Source organism: Erythrolamprus reginae, chromosome 2 (assembly GCF_031021105.1).
Source record: "Erythrolamprus reginae isolate rEryReg1 chromosome 2, rEryReg1.hap1, whole genome shotgun sequence".
Lineage (NCBI taxonomy): Eukaryota > Metazoa > Chordata > Lepidosauria > Squamata > Dipsadidae > Erythrolamprus > Erythrolamprus reginae.
Genome location: NC_091951.1, coordinates 280,097,689 through 280,117,727, shown reverse-complemented (window position 1 = coordinate 280,117,727; position 20,039 = coordinate 280,097,689). Strand labels below are relative to the sequence as shown.

Below are 20,039 nucleotides of genomic sequence, written 5' to 3'. Positions count from 1 at the left end.
ACTTTCTTCTACTTCTTTCTCTTCTTGTTTTTCTTTCAATATGATATTTATGATTGTGATCATAAGTACCATATGTCTTGTTTTTCTTCTGCTCTCTTTTTAATGTATATATTTAATAAAGATCATTTTTTAAAATGACAATAAAAAAGCTAAGAAGGAAAGCAGAACCAGAACACATCCTCTTCAGCAGCTAATATCAGCAGAGATGGAGGAATTAACATTAGACAATCAAACAAGCAGAAAATAGAAACTTAATCTAGGAGCTATTAAAGAGATAAACAATCCAGCAAAAAACAATACCCTATTTAAAAAGAAATGCCCCACCACCAAGATTGTCTGGGTAAGCTAAATATATAAACAAGGAGAAACAGCACACTCACAAGGTGTGATGATGTTACCTAGCTGGGTAATAAAATGTCTGCAAGAAAACAATTGAGCTCAGAGAGCCCCAATCTCAAAGTTCAGCCCTGAACTACATATATTATCTCCTATTAGTGTTGAGTGTCACCACCATGTAATAATTTGGGGTTGACTGGAGAAAAGCCATGTGCAGCACAGCATGTCACCTCTAAACAGTGTAGCAGCAGCAGAACTTTGCTTATCAAGTGAGTCTTTAAAAGAAGCAGAAAGAGAGGCTAATTGGTCGTGTCTTGATGCTTCACCACACTGGAGAAGAGTAGCGTCCCTTGACAGAGACTGAGCAATTAATTGAATGTAATTTTAATTACAATTAGAACTGAAGCGAATTAAATTGAATTAAAATAAGGGTTTGCGCTGGTCTCACTATAAGGTACCATTAGGCTTAACCCTAACTCAAACTCAAACTCCCTTTGCTCTACCTTTCTAATTCTTTTCCTTCCACAGCATGCTGGGCATATCTCTATTATTTCATGTCATAGAATTTATTTTTAATATACATGGACTCTTGTGATCAATGGACTGCGAAAGGCCACTTGGAGTTATCTCATCGAGGACTCTAGCAACCTCTGAATTCCAGAAGTTGACCAAATGGTTGGGAAAATACCCAATTGCTGTCAGAATAAGTTCTGGAGGCACAACTCATCTAGGGCACACTAATCAGCAATGCCCACCCCCATCTTCAGTAGCTTGGTAGCTTTACCTGAACCAGGAAAGAATGAACAAGGATCACATACTACAAACTCTATCAAGTGCCTATCTTTATGACTCAAGCTAAAAGTTTATTTTATTTATTTATTTTATTTATTATTTGGATTTGTATGCCGCACCTCTCCAAAGACTCGGGGCGGCTCACAACAAGTGTAAAACAAATCATAAATAATTCAATTAATTAAAATATTTAAAGATTTAAAAAACCCCATATACTAACAGACACACACACAGGCATACCATGTATAAATTAAATGTGCCCAGGGGGAGATGTTTAGTTCCCCCATGCCTGACGGCAAAGGTGGGTTTTGAGGAGTTTACGGAAGGCAGGAAAAGTAGGGGCAGTTCTGATCTCCGGGGGGAGTTGGTTCCAGAGAGTCGGTGCCGCCACAGAGAAGGCTCTCCCCCTGGGGCCCGCCAACCGACATTGTTTAGTTGACGGGACCCGGAGGAGGCCCACTCTGTGGGACCTAATTGGTCGCTGGGATTCGTGCGGCAGAAGGCGGTCTCGGAGATATTCTGGTCCGATGCCATGAAGGGCTTTAAAGGTCATAACCAACACTTTGAATTGTGACCGGAAAGTTACCTGGAACAAGGCCATACTTACTTTTGGAAGTCATGAATTCTTTTCTTTCCAGAGGCCCCATGGCATGGAGCTCCTCAACACCAAGCCACCAATATCAACCCTGTTTTGAGGTCCTTAATATTTTCCAAGGGACCCCACTATTAAACTCTAATATTCAGGAAAGGACTCTGCCATTCTGAAAGGACTTTAAATATAGGCCTTCACTGTTCTTTGCCTATAGAACAACGTTTTTGCTCCAAAAATATCCTGAACCACAATGGTTGCCAAAGGATCTGAAATTTGTGTGTGTGTGTAGTATGTATGTGTGTATGCATGTATGCATGCATGTATGTATGCATGTATGCATGTATGTAGGATCAATGAGCTGTGTCTCATCACAATAGCCCATTGGAGAAGCAAACCAACCCCAGCATAAAACAAACACAATCTGCTGATCCTCTGCATCACATTGTAGCATATTGATGTTACCAGGCAAGGACATTAGTGTGTGAATGGGAACAACATCTCTAGTTGAAAATAAAAGTGGTATAGAAAAGATGCATATTTTCTGCCCCATACAAAGGGAGAGACCTGTGTTTTTAACAACTACAGGCCCTCAAGAGCTATCTAAATCACCTATTACCAGGTTATAATCAGTACTGCATATTAAGAGAGACTACCTGAAGCAGGAGAAGGTTTTCCCTCTCTCTGTTAGATCCTAATGGTTTAGATCCTCTTCTATCTATGGAGATGTGACCCAGAAAGTACATGTCCCTCTGCTGCCCTAAAGCAACCCTTTTATCTAGGATACTAGGGGATTCCAGCTGTAAGCTGTAGTAAATGCCAGTGCTGCTTTAGCTGCTCTGCACTAAGAACATGGTAGGTGGCTAAAAGAGAGCTGGCACTCCTACATTTCAGCTGCTTCATCTTATTTTCTTTGGGAAAATTCTCAAAAATATGCATTTCAAACTGGAGTATCTTCAAATGCCAAATTTGGCTGCTGGTTATGCAGGGAAGAACTTCGGGGAAGAGGGAGAATCCAATTTTGATATATTTCAAAATAAATGGGTGAACAATAGGCTGAATTAGATCCATCCTCACTGCTTATTTGACCCCTATGACAATCATTAAGTGTTGTACCTCATGATTCTTGACAAATGTATATTTTCTTTTATGTACACTGAGAGCATATGCACCAAAGACAAATTCCATTTGTGTTCAATCATACTTGGTCAATAAAAGAATTCTATTCTATTCCATTCCATTCCATTCCACTCCACGCCATGCTACTCTACTCTACTCTACAAAGATTCTATTTCTGGTTAAATTAATACTATGTTAGATGAACACTCTGACTCTACATAATATTATTTTCCCATGATCCTAAAGTTACAGCATTTGCTGTAAGCTATCAAATCTGGGTTGCAAAACACCATACAACTCAAAAATAGCAAGAAAGAGATACAGAAAGTTTAAATTCTGTTACTGCATCGCTAACTCCTTCTTAACATTTTTATCATGGAAAAATCCTTGAAATAATGTGCATGTCTCAGGGAACCCCTGCATAAAAAGTATTATGTCTACTGCTAGCATTGTGTAGCATTCAAATTTCCAAATACTGTTTTCTTTTGTTGTCATTATCTGTTGCAGAACCACAGGTGAAAGCATCAGGCTGGCAGCTGAGTTGTGGCACATACAAATTCTGATACTGTGCTTCCTAGCACCCTGCAGCACATGAAGTTCAGACAATTTTCCTTTTCCTTCTATCTTTTCCTAAGCCTCTAGCAACCTTTCATGGAGTCTTTTTACTAAAACCCCTTTGAAAGAGGCTGCTTTGCTAAATTCACAAAACTACTGAAGAAATAGCAACATTTAGCTTGTCAAAAGAAATGTATGATCCCACATCAGCCCCTGTATTTTCTATATTGAGGTAACTAGCAACTTCTGGTGTGAAGAAAGTTAAATTGAGGGGACAGCAAAAATACACTGCTCAAAAAATAAAGGGAACACTTAAACAACACAATATAACTCCAAGTAAATCAAACTTCTGTGAAATCAAACTGTCCACTTAGGAAGGAACACGGATTGACAATCAATTTCACATGCTGTTGTGCACATTCAAGTTTGTACAGAGCAAAGTATTCAATGGGAATATTTCATTCATTCAGATCTAGGATATATTATTTGAGTGTTCCCTTTATTTTTTTTGAGCAGTATATATTGTACTTCCTATTTAAGTGTTATTATCTCATTCGACTCCTCTTTCTTTCAGAAATATATTTAAATAGAAGTATTATGGCATAATACTATGGCATTTTGGCAGAATTATGGACATGATTCTGACAAATTAATTTCCATTTAGCTCTCAGTATTATTATGTGGCTAGACAGTATTATATAGAGTAGAACTGTACGGTGGTTAGATACCATCAACACAGATATCAGCCAGAGTACAAAACAACTGAAAGGAGTTGTACAAGACTGGAAAATGTGGAGAGAGGTGATTCATAGAATAGCTGAGAACTGGACACAGTTGAATGGATGGCATCTTCATCTCTATTATGTGTGCGGAATTGTCCTTGACCTGCATCCAGCTGGATCTGTCCACTATTTGATCTTCAGATCCTTCCCCAAATCTGCTTTGGAAAGGCCAACAAGGCTGAAAGTCCTGTTGCCCTAGAGCAGTGTTTCCCAACCTTGGCAACTTGAAGATATTTGGACTTGAAGATATTTGGACTTTGAAGTCCAGATATCTTCAAGTTGCCAAGGTTGGGAAACACTGCCCTAGAGAACTTCATTGTGGAATAGACTGTACATCTGAACAGATGTAGCTATGGATTCCATGAGAGGGACTACAAACCCAAATCTTGGGATTTTGTGAAAATCAAATCAAAGACAATTTTAAAATAAATGCAAGACTAGGAAGCAGCTGGGTTACTGCTAATTGGCATTTCAAATTGAAAGCAGGGGACAGAGAGGCTAAATTATGCAGATGGTATGGAAGACAGGAAAGATTAAAAAAGAAGTCTGCATGCCAATTCCAGTAGCCTAAATGCTTTAAATCACTGGGATCTTTGGGTGGATCTTTTGAAAATTAGCAACAAATCTAGTGCAAGAGTAAACAATGCAGAATCTGATAGACATTTTTAGATTTAGCAAAACCAAATCAAACCACACAACTGTATATAAACCAATGGCATTGTTTAAAAAAACGTTTTTAATCAACCATTTCTCAAGGCATATTTTTTTTATTTACAAAAGCTCTGGATTCAGCTAGTGGGTATTACAATTAAAATGGTCCAACAGAAGCTCTTACAACATGGCCAACCATGGTAGATATTATTTAGTCAACTATATAAAGACAAATGTTGACATCTTCTTCTACCAGATTTTGCTTCCACCGTAAATCACCCGCAACCAAACCTGCACAATTCGGATCCGTATCGAATTTTGCAGTTTTCGGTACATTTCGGTACATTTTTTGAAACTTCGGGCAAAGTTCAGGGTCGCGTTCGGTGTTCAGAGCTTTGACGTCACCGTGAAAGGACCGCTCTTTGCTTGCAGTGCCGCTGCGGCATCCTTTTTCGTAAAAATAACAATGTTTATTTTTACGTGAAAGGACACCGCAGCGGAGTTGCAAGCAATGTTTATTTTTACATGAAAGGACCGCTCTTTGCTTGCAGCACCGCTGCGGTGTCCTTTTTCGTAAAAATAACAATGTTTATTTTTACGTGAAGACCTCCCTTTGAAGGAGCTTGGGAATCCCTCCCACGAAGAGATTCCAGGGGCGGAGCCTTGACGTTACCGGCAGGTTGCTAAGGATGCCAAGGTGATCACTTCCTGGATTCCATGGAATCCAGGAAGTGATCACCTTGGTGTCCTTAGCAACCTGCCGGTATACCTGACCCCGGAATCTCTTGGTGTGATTCCCCGTTCGGGTTCGGGTTCAGTTCGGGTTCGGCTGAATTTTGCGTAAAGTTCGTCCGAACGTGCCGAACCCGAACACCGTTGGGTTCGCCCATCACTACTCATAACTATCTTTCTTTTTGTTAAACTTATTTAATCTTCTGTTAATGAATGATTTATTTTATCCTTAAAGAATGACTGGATACAAGAAATAAAACACAATTGCTTATATTTGATCCTGGATATAGTAGTGAAGAGATCAAGCAAATGTGCCGGGTTAAGTCTGTTTGGCAGATGCATTTACAAGTTGTTCAATGTAGGATCCAGGTTGTAAAATGGAGAAACTCAAATATTACAGATATGAAACAATGGGTGCTAAAAGGACCCAGAGCAGAGGGCTAACAATTTTGGGTTTCAACATCTGTGTAGAATAGAAGAGTGAAATCAATAGGCGGAAACTCTGAAACTATTTGTCCTTTAAGACCTATGGTTCAGTCACTTGCTCTACTTCCTTCTAAGGATGCCTGATGAGGAGAATTATTTTGTGGCAGGCAGGATCCCATCTACAGAGCTCCCTACTGAGAGATCTTAAGATATTTTTCTCTCAGTATCTTCTGCCAGCAATAACAAATGTTTCTTCTTAAACAAGCTCATGATTCTGCTGTTGCTTAATTTAACTTGTTTATTGTTTGTTCTGGCTTTCTGTACTTTTTCCTTTTGACTAGCTTTTAGTCTAGTAATTTTGTTTTAATGATGGTATATTTTTATCCTTTCGGGCTGCCAGACAGAAGGTTGCTCAAATCTTTGTTCTTCCTCTGGAAGAGTAAGCAAACAGCGGCCTTCTGCAGCCTGTCCACAGGCAAGGAGCCGTGCATAGCTGACACCACCAAATGGCATATTTTCTGTCTTATTAATCATCATAATTACATTTTTCTTACATTTTAGCCTGACGTTTGGAAAGAGATGTTTCTCTGCAGCCTAGAGCTGAAGCGTAGACATCAGAGAGTTATTGTTAACGGTGAGTATTCTGAGCAGAGTCAGGTTACAAGCGGTGTACCACAAGGGTCTGTTCTGGGTCCTATTCTTTTTAATATGTTTGTGAGTGACATAGGGGAAGGTTTGGTAGGGAAGGTTTGCCTATTTGCCGATGACTCTAAAGTGTGCAATAGGGTTGATATTCCTGGAGGCGTCTGTAATATGGTAAATGATTTAGCTTTACTAGATAAATGGTCAAAGCAATGGAAACTGCAGTTTAATGTTTCCAAATGTAAAATAATGCACTTGGGGAAAAGGAATCCTCAATCTGAGTGTTGTATTGGCAGTTCTGTGTTAGCAAATACTTCAGAAGAAAAGGATTTAGGGGTAGTGATTTCTGACAGTCTCAAAATGGGTGAACAGTGTAGTCAGGCGGTAGGGAAAGCAAGTAGGATGCTTGGCTGCATAGCTAGAGGTATAACAAGCAGGAAGAGGGAGATCGTGATCCCGCTATATAGAATGCTGGTGAGACCACATTTGGAATACTGTGTTCAGTTCTGGAGACCTCACCTACAAAAAGATATTGACAAAATTGAATGGGTCCAAAGACGGGCTACAAAAATGGTGGAAGGTCTTAAGCATATAACGTATCAGCAAAGACTTAATGAACTCAATCTGTATAGTCTGGAGGACAGAAGGAAAAGGGGGGAAATGATCGAAACATTTAAATATATTAAAGGGTTAAATAAGGTCCAGGAGAGAAGTGTTTTTAATAGGAAAGTGAACACAAGAACAAGGGGACACAATCTGAAGTTAGTTGGGGGAAAGATCAAAAGCAACATGAGAAAATATTATTTTACTGAAAGAGTAGTAGATCCTTGGAACAAACTTCCAGCAGACGTGGTAGATAAATCCACAGTAACTGAATTTAAACATGCCTGGGATAAACATATATCCATCCTAGGATAAAATACAGAAAATAGTATAAGGGCAGACTAGATGGACCAGGAGGTCTTTTTCTGCCGTCAGACTTCTATGAATCTATGAACCTGCAGGGCAGGTAAGAAAAAAAGTGTGGAAAGAGCTGCTACAACTGTGCAGGGATCATATCCCTGCCCTTTTTAATACACACACTCATACAGAGAGTGATGGGCTGCTAAAAAATGTACTGCCACACTGTGAGCATGGCTTATTTTGTGGGTGTGTCTTGATGGTCATGTGATCGGGTAGGAGTGGCTTGCCGGCCATGTGATCGGGTGGGAGTGGCTTGAAAATCATGTAACCAGGGGTGGCTTGAAGGTCAAGTGACTGGGTGGGAATGGCTTACCGACTAAGATAAATTTTCAAATAGGTGCTTGGACTCTTTTTCAGTTGATTAAGTCACATTATTTGAATAGCCACAAAAAGAACAAATGATAGACGGCATTATTTGTTGAGGAGCACAGTAACATTGCAAAGTTTTGTACTGAACCCACAAGGTTCAGTATGATAACAGATTGGGCAGGTAGCTCAATTTTCTTTAATGGTGCCACAATCTTTTCATTCCCTCGTGGGCAGATTTTGTGGTAGGTGTTTGTGGTTTCTCAAGTGTACCATTGAAAGAAAAGACGGTGACAAATGGATGGTTTCTTCGTTGGATCATCTGCAAGTGGTAAGAAGGAATTGTTCAAAAAAGCTTCATCTGGATGCAATGGGCATCTGGGTTAGCCAGGTTCAGCAACTTGGTTTAGGAAGGGAAATTTCTTAAAACCCACTTCTGCCGCCAGGCATGGGGGAACTGAGACATCTCCCCCGGGCCTATACAGTTTATATATGGTATGTTTGAGTGCATGTTTTCTTTTAATAAGGGTTTTTTAATGACTTTTTATTATGTTTAATTATTATATTTGTTATATATTGTGTTATTATTGTTGTGACCCACCCCGAGTCTACGGAGAGGGGCGGCATACAAATCTAATAAATTGAATTGAATTGAATTGAAATGTGGGTTATAATATGGCATTTAAACTCGAAGGCTTTTGGGGAAGGGCTTAGCTTTTCAAACAAAAGATCCTTTCCTTGCAGACCGAGCTTCCGAAGCAGAATGACTACTTTCGTCCCCTGTCCAATTGTCTTTCCTTTCTCTTTCTTTCATATATCCTCTCCTCTAAGTTCAGTTTTACCCTTATATATATTACCACGTCTGTTTTTCTTCCTATGTATTTGTGTATTGGACAAATGAATAAATAAAAATAAATAAATAAATAAATACTTTCCCATTCTATCCGTACTACCATCCAGGCTCTAAACAAATGTAGCTAACACCATCACCAGTGTGTGCACCTTGCCAATTATCCAAAGGTTATCTCTCTCTGCAGTCATCTCTGCAGTATCTCTTAATAGCTGTGCTGACACAGGGCAGAACATTATTGACAATTGCACACCGAGGAAAAGGTTGGTCCTATTTTTTTTGTTTTGTTATTGTAGTGGGACAAGAGAAGACCAAAAATTTGAAGGTAAAAAATTAATATCTTCCTGAAACATGACCCAGCTTCAGTGAAAATTATTTTGTAGACACTGCTATCCTTCACCCTCCTTTTCATTATATTTTGCAGTGCAAAAGAGACTCCCAGGCAAGGCAAAGTGATACAATAATTAGTGACAGAGCACACAATTAAGGATTAACAATGTGTTCCAATGCTTTTTATAGTTGCTTTATAATGGTCAGTCTCCACATTTTCTTCAATGTGCCAATGAACCTTATCTATTAATACCTCTTGCATAGTACAACTAGAAGTAATTGTATCTGGCTGAAACACGACTTTAGCAATCGAGTAGTTAATGCATGGAGCTCACTACCTGACTCTGTAGTATCATCACCTAACCCTCAAAACTTTATCTTTAAACTATCTACCATTGACCTCACCCGATTCCTAAGAGGTCAGTAAGGTACATGCATAGGTGCACCAGCATGCCTACCGACCCTGTCCTAATGTTTCTCTATTATTAGTATCAATATCATGTATATAAACATTGTTATATCTTTGTATACTACCAATACGTACTTGACAAAATAAATAAAATAAAAATATTCAGTGAAGCGGTGGATGTGATGTGCCAGTGCCTGGAGGCTGTGAGAGTCTGGATGAGGGCCAACAGGCTCAAGCTCAACACAGACAAGACCGAGTGGGGCTACATGAGGTCCTGCCAAGTTGAAACAAGAACAAGGCTTTGCTTTTAGTGCCATCCCTGACAGTTCCGCTCTGCATCCACACATTCAAGGGTCCGGTTTGCAAGGGAATTGATCAGATGCCCAAATCCCTTGGTTCCTGAATGAGATACTTCTTTACAAATGACTCTGCTCAACACATGAATGATGAATACTATGACTGCCAGAAAAAGAAAAGGGATATTGTAGCTCCAAGAGATCCAGAAGCCAAGCCAAGAGATAGAAAGAAAAGAGGCTAACACTTGAGTACTTATCTCAGCCAACTTAAACAAAGCAACTGTACAACAGAAAAGGAACGGTGGAAAATGAGAAAATGCCATGCCAGTGAGATTCTATGGACGCCCCAAGATACACAAACTAGGAGTCCCCCTCAGACCTATTGTGGCACTAGGGGCTATTCCTACCTACAACGTGGCTCAATGGCTGGCACAATGATTAAGCTTCCTCACTTTGGGAAATGGAGATGATAGTGGGATTGTCTAGTGCAGTGATGGCGAATCTATGGCATGGGTGCCAGAGACAGCATGTGGAGCCATATCTGCTGGCATATGAGCCGTTATCCTAGCTCAGCTCCAATGTGCATGTGTGTGCTAGCCAGTTGATTTTTGGCTCACCCAGAGGCTCTGGGATTGCATTTTCAGATTACAGAGAGCCTCTGGGGGGATGGGGTAGGACATTTTTTCCTCTGGAGTCTGGGGAGGCCGAAAAACAGGCCTACTGGGCCCGCCAGACCTTGGGAAATGGGCTGATTTGGGCCTCCAGAAGGCCTCTGAGAGGGGCAGGGGAGGCCATTTTCACCATTCCCAGGCATTCAATTATGGGTGTGGGCACTCACGCACCCGCTCTCGGCACCCAAGGAAAAAACGTTTCGCCATCACTGGTCTAGTGCTTTGCTCCACAACAGTGCAATTTTGTGATGATTTTTTTAAAGGCAAATACTTTTGGGCTAAATCCTACAGTTGCTTGACTTTCTTCTGCCAATTCAACCCCTAATATGCCACTATTCTCCTGCTTCTTATCACAGATTATGGTGATAATTATTAATTATATTAATTTTCTAATTAATCATATTACGTTAATTATATATAATTAACTTAATAATTTTAATTAATTAATTATATTAAGTTATTTTGGGTACCATGTTTTGTCCCAGCAACACAAGCTTTGTATGGTCGAAGGACCAAAACATGCAGGCTAAACTAACCATTATTTATTAATTAATTATTAAATTTGTATGCCACCTCGAGTCTATGGAGAGGGGCGGCATACAAATGTAATAATAAATAAATAAATTATGGCAACTGGTGCAACTGTGAATAGAAGCTGGCTGATGACAGCGTTTTTCCATGCTTAGCTTGTACATCTGCCCCTAAATCCTTCTTTTTAATCCCATGATCACTCATATGATGTCATGTCATTCTTGTACTGTGAGAATGAAAGAACATGGAAAGCAACTATTCCAAAAGAGAGAAATCTAGTTCAGATGTCAACTAATTGCTGAGTCTGGATCACCAAAGGAAGAAATAGTGCACAAAAGAAATAAAAATGTTCTCTTCGGCACACAATGAAAACAGCTGCATGAATATAAATAATGTCTTTATGTGTTACTTCTTCAGTTTTTCTAATGATATGAAACCATTCAATTTTGAAGCAAATTCCCAAGATGGTGGAGTTTCTCAAAAGGGCTTCTATCCAGTCAAAGCAAGGCTGCTAAAATAAAGAATGAACTTGCAGGGACAGCAAAAACACTTTGATCCAAATGTAACATAAATGTGGCCCTCAAAACGTCGCTACACCAAGACAACTAGACACAAGAACATTTTTCCCCGAATGCCATCACTCTGCTAAACAAATAATTCCCTCAATACTGTCAACTTTTCACTAAGTCTGGACTTCTATTTCTACTAGTTTTTTCTCATCATTCCTATCATCCTTTTCCTCCCACTTAGGACTGTATGACTGTAACTTGTTCCTTGTATCCTAAGATTTTTATTAATATTGATTGTTTTTTCATTGCTTATTTGACCCCTATGACAATCATTAAGTGTTGTACCACATGATTCTTGTCAAATGTATCTTTTTCTTTTATGTACGCTGAGAGCATATGCACCAAGACAAATTCCTTGTGTGTCCAATCACACTTGGCCAATAAAGAATTCTATTTATTTATTCATCGGATTTGTATGCCGCCCCTCTCCGTGGATTCGGGGCAGCTCACAACAAACATAGAATACATAATAAAACAATTTGATCCAATGAATAACAATTAAAAGACTTTTAAAAAATCCTAAAAACTTAAAAACATTCAATTATCATCCACTCAATCAATAGACTATTGTAAACACATTAGTTGGTCAAAGGGGGAAAGATCTAATGGCCCCAGGCCTGGCGGCAAAGATGAGTCTTCAAACTTTTTCGGAAAGCAAAGAGGGTGGGGGCAGTGTGAATCCCTGGAGGGAGCTGGTTCCAGAGGATCGGGTCCCCCACAGAGAGGGCTCTTCCACTAGGCCCCGCATTCTTCTATTCTATTCTAATTGCCAAAATTTTACGCTTGCGTGCGTCCCCTTGTAAGATTTTGTTTCCTGTGCATGCACAGGAAGCGTGCCTGCACCAGTGACCTAAAGCTGTGACTGCAGTACACCGGGAGTGGCGGGAGCAGAAACCTTCACCTGCGCTTGCTTTACAATAATCACAGCCACTTGTCTCATTAAATTGATTCCCCTAGGCCGTTTCCGCTTTATGTATGGTTTGTATGAGATGTATGATTGTTTTTATATTAAGGGTTTTAAATTGTTTTAATCATTGGATTTGTACTGTTCTGTTGTTGGGAGCCGCTCCGAGTCTTCGGAGAGGAGCGGCATACAAATCTAATAAGTAAGTAAGTAAGTAAGTAAGTAAGTAAGTAAGTAAGTAAGTAAGTAAGTAAGTAAGTAAGTAAGTAAATACGTAAATAAGTAAATAAATAAATAAACAAATAAACAAATAAACAAATAAACAAATAAACAAATAATAAAGTTTCAGTGAGGACAGTAATAAATAATTTCTTTGCACAGGAGCTTTATGTTTTTTTGGGATAGATGGATGGATGGATGGATGGATGGATGGATGGATGGCAGTACTCTGTGGATAATTAATAAATTTATTTATCCCATGTCTATGCCGCCCAATCCTGAAGGACTCAGATAAAGATTTATTTTTACCCAAATAAATCAGTTTATCAGCAGTGACGTTATTTTCCTCATTACACCAAGCGTAGGACTCATGTTTTCCCCTTACGGTCATTCACTAGAGGAAATTCTGAAAATGGGCCCTTCCTCCTAAAACCAAGGTACGGGCATTACTTACCCTGTAGTAATCTGTGCTATATACATCTCTTGACATCCCAAAATCTCCAATCTTCACCAGCAGGTTCTCCCCGACCAGGCAGTTCCGCGTAGCCAGGTCACGATGCACAAAGTGCTGTGATGCTAAGTAAACCATACCAGCTGCAATCTGCTGGGCAATGTGCAACATCTGGGATTGGGTTAGTTCAGCTAAAAGATTCCCTTCGGCCATCAGAACTGCATCAGGTCCGTGCGCCCTGCATGGAACACAGAAGAAATGTAGATCTAAGGACATCTTTCTAAATGATCGTCTTACAGAAGAAAGAAGGAGGACGGGAAGAAGGAATGATAGCAATAGCATTAGTATTTAGACTTATATACTGCTTCACAGTGCTTTACAGCCCTCTCTAAGCATATTGCCTCCAACAATCTGGGTCTTCATTTTACAGATCTTGGAAGGATGGAAGGCTGAGTCAACCGTGAGCCTACTGAGATTTGATCTGCCAAACTGCTGGCAGCCAGTGATCAGCAGAAGTAGCTTGCAGTACTGCACTCTAACCACTGTACCACCGAGGCTCTTATACGATGGAAGCACCAAGGCCAGAATTCATCAGCTGGGCCACTTACTCTCCCTCAGCCCAGCCAGATTTAGTACTGTGAGGGAAAATGAAAGGAGAGACTATGTCAATTTTATGACCTGTGGACTTCAACTCCCAGAATTCCTGAGCTAGCTGCCTCAGAAATTCTGGGAATTGAAGTCCACAGGTCATAAAGTTGCCATGATTGCCCATCCAGAAAGTACCTAGAGATTCCATGTGTGGGGAAAAAAAAGATCTATAACGTAGTAAATTTTGTTACTGTTGCTAGGTGTTGCTTTTCAAGCTCTATTTAGAAGCATAGATTTAAGATGCCATTGTTTTATTTAATTTGAGGTGAAGGAAGTTCTGCTTTATCTCTTTCTTTCTCTCTCATTCCCCTCTCTCCCCTACTCCCTATCCATCCATCCATCCATCCATCCATCCATCCATCCATCCATCCATCCATCCATCCATCCATCCATCCATCTATCTATCTATCTATCTATCTATCTATCTATCTATCTATCTATCTTTGTCAAGCAACATGACAATAACCACTAAGCTTCTTCCCTGCTATTAAGAGTTGGAAGGACATTTGGGGTGGGGTGGGGTGTATATCAGCAAACCTTCATTTTTGCAAGTTCTGCTCATATCATCAAATGCTTACAGCAGAGCTCTGAGCAGAGGCTGCCTCCCTGATAATTAACAGCAAACAACATATAAAAGCAAAGAAGTGCAACTTAAACGAGCTGCAACAGGTAAACAACAGTTTGCTGAAATCTCTGGGTTTGGGCAGCACCATACCATAGTGAATGACGGGTCTGTGTTTATAATCGCAGCGTTCATTTCACAATTGTGGCATTTATATTTTACAACCATTGACTTTCTCTTAACGAGTGCCATAAAAAGCATCGTAAAATTGGCTCAGTCTGTTGACAACCATCACGACTTGCGACTGTGATAAACATATTCCATAACAGTCCTAACTCAAATACTATCTTTATACGCTTTACTTACATATTGAAAATGAATGAACTTGATTTCTCAGTGAAGCACCCACAATTTTCCTTTGCTATTAAAGCCCCACACCACCCTGTCCTGAACATATTTTATATTTGTTTTTTAAAAAAATCATTCTACCTTCCTGCTATTTACATTTAATGCCAATCAAAAACTATAATTTATATCCCCGATCAAATACCGCTCTTTTCCTGCTTATGCAAGAATCACTCAACCCTACACTTCATTTTTATGCTGCTTTTCAGAGACTTTCTCCTTCCTCAATATAATGTCAGATTTCAAAATGTGCCATATCATTACTGGATGATGCGCTTGCTATTTCTATTTCTGAGCTATAGAGCTGCGAATCAACTCTTTTCAGATAGTAGAAACACAGATCAAGGCTGTTCAAATTAAAGGCCATGAAGTACTTTGCACTTCAGAGCCATTGCAGACTTTGAAACGCAAAGAACCCTGCGCTGGAAATCAGATACAGTCACATTCTTGCCTCTGACCAAATAGGAGTGTAAAATCGAATATAACTGAAGACTTCCGAGGGGATGAAATACCCTTGGCTTTTAACAGGATTCTGTGATCTAGCCATGTTGTCTTTCCGCCCCATTCTTATCCCTCCTTGCAAAAGTCAAGTCTACCCATTTCAATTCAATATAATTTTCTGCAGTTATAAATCAAGACTATCCAAGGTATACAAGAATGAGAACCCTTTCTTATCATATATCTTCCTTCTGCTATGACAAACTTAGTCAGTTTAGAATAAGCCCAAAAGAGACAAATTCTGATTGTGTCACTTCTAGAGTTTCTGCATGGCTGGGTGTTGTTGCTTTTGTTGTTGTTGTTGTTTTACTCTCAACTCATTGTTTCATCTCCTCTAGAATTAGATTTACTTTTGTCAGTATTTGCTCTTGAAACATTTCAGCAGTTTCAGGGTTTAAATTTCGCACTCGGGAATATATAGGAATCCTTTCTGATCTTCAGATCCTGGCCTGCAATTGTCTGCCTGTCAGTCTGTCTCCGTTTGACTGTGTGTGTCTGTCTACAAATTGTGAGATCGGTTTTTTTCTCCATGGCCTTGAGGGGCGCTGCAGGGTAAGAAATAAATGTTGTGCTTCCAAAGCATCCTTGCGTGCACATTTTCTCTCCTATCGTAAGTAGTGTCGAATGAGAGAAGAATGCTAAATTTTAATTTCTCTTAAGAGAGCCTCTTTTTCACTCAAACATTCTGGATGCTAGGGATGACAAATAACAAACTTTTTTTAAAAAAGAAGAAGCTATATTAACGTCAGATTGCTTCAACTCAAAATGCAACAGATAGAAGGCAAGCCGCTACCATAATATTTAAATGAATGGGTGCTTGAGTTGCAATTAAAGCCGTGTAATTATAAGTAATACTTAATGCATGCATTCAGTTGTGGGAAAGAAAAATGGCAAGACAGAGAAATGTAAAAACATTATTTGGGGGGGGGGGAGAAGAAAACAAATAGGAAGTGAGTGAAAATGACCTGATAATGTTTCTACAACAGGATTGTTTTTATTTACTTGCTCACAATTTCAGTTTAGCCACCAGCTGTACATGAAGCCTTTTTTAATGTCTGCATATTAAGAGTTCTAAGAAAAATTGGGCATCTGTACAGACTTTAGTGCAGGGATGGGCAACTATTGAAGCTTCACAATCAGTGGACCTCACCTCCCAGAATTCCTGAGACTTTAAGTCCTGAAGTTGCAAAATTGCCATAGTTTCCCACCTCTGCTTTAGGTAACTATTTTTTTAAAAAATGATAAAAATGGATAGAATAATTCAAATATTATATAGGATGTCAGCAGGGAAGCTGTTACTCTGTTTTATCTACCACTCTTGTGGAAATTAAACACATGGATATTGGGGGGGAAACCAAGTACCCACAAGTATCATAATTCTCGATTCAAGGCTTTATTCCAAACATATTAATCTGCAACATTTTATAGAAGAAAATTCTATATTAAAAATATGTCATAAATAAACATTTACGTGAAATAAGAGACTGAGTTATACTAGGACAGATGATCCACTCCTTCAGTTACAAACTACACTTGGGTGATGTGAATAACCTTGCTGAGTTCACACAACCACTAAACCCTAAAACCCTTTCGTAACCTCCTTAAAACCCACCTCTGTCGTCAAGTGTGGGGGAACTGAAACATCTCCCCCTGCCTATGTAGTTTTTTGTGTATGATATGACTGTATGTATGTTTTTATATATTGGGGTTTCTTGTTTTTTAGACTTTTTAAATGTATTATTGTTATTTCAGATTCTAACTATTAGATTTGTCATTTTATATTGTTTTTATCATTGCTGTAAGCCGCCCCGAGTCTACAAAGAGGGGCGGCATACAAATCTAATAAATGATAATGATAATGATAATGATAATGATAATGATAATGATAATGATAATGATAATGATAATGATAATGATAATAATAATAATAATAATATGTTGTTTGCAAATCACACTGGCTAGATTTATAGAACATTATTATTATTTATTAGATTTGTATGCCGCCCCCCTCTGAAAACATGCTAGTGAGGGCGAATCTATGGCAAATGTGGCAGAAGTGGCACACAGAGCCATCTCTCTGGACACGCGAGCCTTCGCCCATTGCTCTTCTGGGTTCTGGTACTTTGGCCAGCTGGCCTTCACGCACACCAGAGTGCCAGAAACCGGAAGAGCAGCTGCCTAGTGCACATGCACTGGGCAGCATCTCTTCTAGTTTTCGGTATGCACATGTGAGCTGGCCAGCTGATCTTTGCATACACACATGCACTGGAAACTGAAAGACCAGGTAGGTGGTGTGCATGCGCACTGGGTGGCTGCTCTACTGGTTTCTGGCATGTGCATTGGCCAACTGGTCTTTGCGCTCACATGCGTAGCAGGAACCGGAAGACTAGGTGGCTGGTGTGCATGCTCACGGTGGGAAGATGATTGTATGGTTTTTGGTGCATGAATGCGCAAAGCCAGCTGATCTTCAAGTGCTCATGCATGCCAGAAACCGGAAGAGCAGCCATCCGGAGTGCATGTGCAGGCACTGGAAACCTCAAGACAGCCACACGCTGTACACATGCACACTGGGTGTCTGCTCTTCCATATTCCTGTTTCAGCACTTGGTGCTGAAAAAGTTCACCAACACTGTGCTAGCCCAGTCCAAATAAATCATACTATATATGAGTTATACTAGTACAGCTACTACTAGTACAGCTATACCAATGCTCAACAGCAGTTCTTCAACTTATTAAGGGAAAACCATTTCACCTAATTGGGAACACCTAGTCCTCAATATGAACGTTATATATACAATGATGATGATATCATTTCACTTGGTGTCTCCTTTACGGAGGCATTCTCCTTTCAGGACAAGACCAGACAGTTTAATTTGCTTGTTTTTCCTTATTTAAAATATTTTATCTTCCTTCGGGGGAATGCAGCGCATGCATTAATAAACAAAAGGTGATCCTTTTAATAAAAATGCACTTTGGCATTTGATTCAAATCTCTAATTCTATAATAAATGTACTAATCTTTAGGTCTTTTAATGTGTTTTGAGTAGGTGAAGTCATTTTTAATGAGCCTGGATTTTCCCTGAAGCAAAATTCAGAGTACTTGGTTTGAAAGATTTTTATTTGTGAAATGAGGTACAATGTGTTTGTGTCTGCAGTATAAAAGTGATATGTAGTCTATTCTTTACCCAAACTAAGTTATGATATATTTATATAATAAACTTATTATTTATTTATAAAAATAAAAAATATTGTTCAGATATTTTTGCCTTAGAAATTAAAAGCTTTGTAGTAGAGACTTACAGATATTACTAGTAGAAAATGCTTTATCAACACATTTAAACATGTCAATCATAAAACCTGTTATAATACTATTCTCAAATAACGACACATTCTGTTCACATATTTAAATCATAGAGGAAGACTACCATTCATTTTTAATCATGAGGACATGCCAATTTTTATCGTAATGCTTTTCAGAATAAGTAGAAAGTAAGATAAGATAAACTAACAACAGAGAACATAAAATACAGACAACGTTGAAGGACAAATTCTCCCAGAGAATCACAATGGCAAGTATTAGATTAGATCTAGAGATAGGCAATATTTATGGAGAAAAATAGATGTTCTTATAATAATTGAAGATTTATATTACTCTGACATAGACAGAGCTGTGACAAAGAAACCAGTGATTAAGTGATTAGCCTTAGCACAATTGGGCGTAAAACCAACACTTAATCCTACACTTAAGGATTGAGGCAACTCTACACTTAATCCTAAAGTACAGCCGTGATCTTATGTGAATGGTAACTGCTGCAGAATCTATAGGGAACACTGATTATATTATTATATTTAGCATGCATTCAGTGGAGGAGTTGCCTGTGGGATCCAACACATTTGAGTACAAAAGAGGTTATTTATCAAAATGAAGGGATGCATGGAAAATAGGGGGCCAAAGAGAAATTATGAAAAATCTTAATAAGAACTTAGAGAGTTGGGTGGGGTAGTGGTTGCCCATCCCCACGTCACCATAGATCAGCTGTGGCTTTATCGGGTGGCTTTACAGGGCTGACAGTGTTCACCTGTCAGATCGGGGGAACACCATCTTCTTGCTGGACCTGCAGCGGTCATTGCGCGAGCTGGTGCAGTTAGAGGGGGGAGTCGGGGGGCCAAGATAGAGATCTGACCCCCACTCCATGGCAGGTTAGGGGCGGAAAATTGGGTGGTGTTTAACAACTGCGTGTTCTTCGTTGGGCATCTTTGGGGATGATTGACAGGTTCTCTCCAAAGGCTCATGGTGTTAACGACCTGAGCAATTGGGGGGAACCTGTCTTTGGGTCCCACCCATTTCCTTCCCCTTGTAGGGGTTAGACTTCCCACATGCAGGTGCATGACAGTGATTCAGGTGAGGGCGTGGCCCTTCACCTGGATCAGCATGGAGCTACACCCATAAGTTGCCCCAGAAGTTTTTCTGATGTCATTTTCCGCCCCGGAAGCAATTGTTTGACCCTGCGGGTCCTTTGTTTAGGGTTATAGTTAATTTATGCTAATTTGTTTGAATAAATTATGCAAATTTAATTAATAAAAATGACCCATTTTAAATCCAGCTCTATGTGTCCGTGTCGTTACTCCGCCTCTGCTGCAAAGAAGACCCTCAAGCCCAAGAGGCCACCATGGGTTTGGAATAGTATCCAGGTAACTGTAAGATAATGAATGAAAAGTCTGTCATAATTTAAGCTAAAGGTTTCTCTGTCTAGTCACGTTGGTCTCTAAAAGGCGGTTCTCATATTCATTTCTTAGCCAATGGA

General features: G+C 39.5%; 1 protein-coding gene across 1 annotated transcript in view; it reads right to left on the bottom strand.

The window, feature by feature from the left end:
- Positions 1-20,039, bottom strand: part of LOC139162419 (BDNF/NT-3 growth factors receptor) — a 121,943-nt gene that overhangs the window by 27,942 nt on the left and 73,962 nt on the right. The window contains exon 5 of the mRNA XM_070742767.1: positions 13,127-13,361. Within this exon, the coding sequence (XP_070598868.1) occupies positions 13,127-13,361 (235 nt within the window). The remainder of the gene's footprint in view (positions 1-13,126; positions 13,362-20,039) is intronic.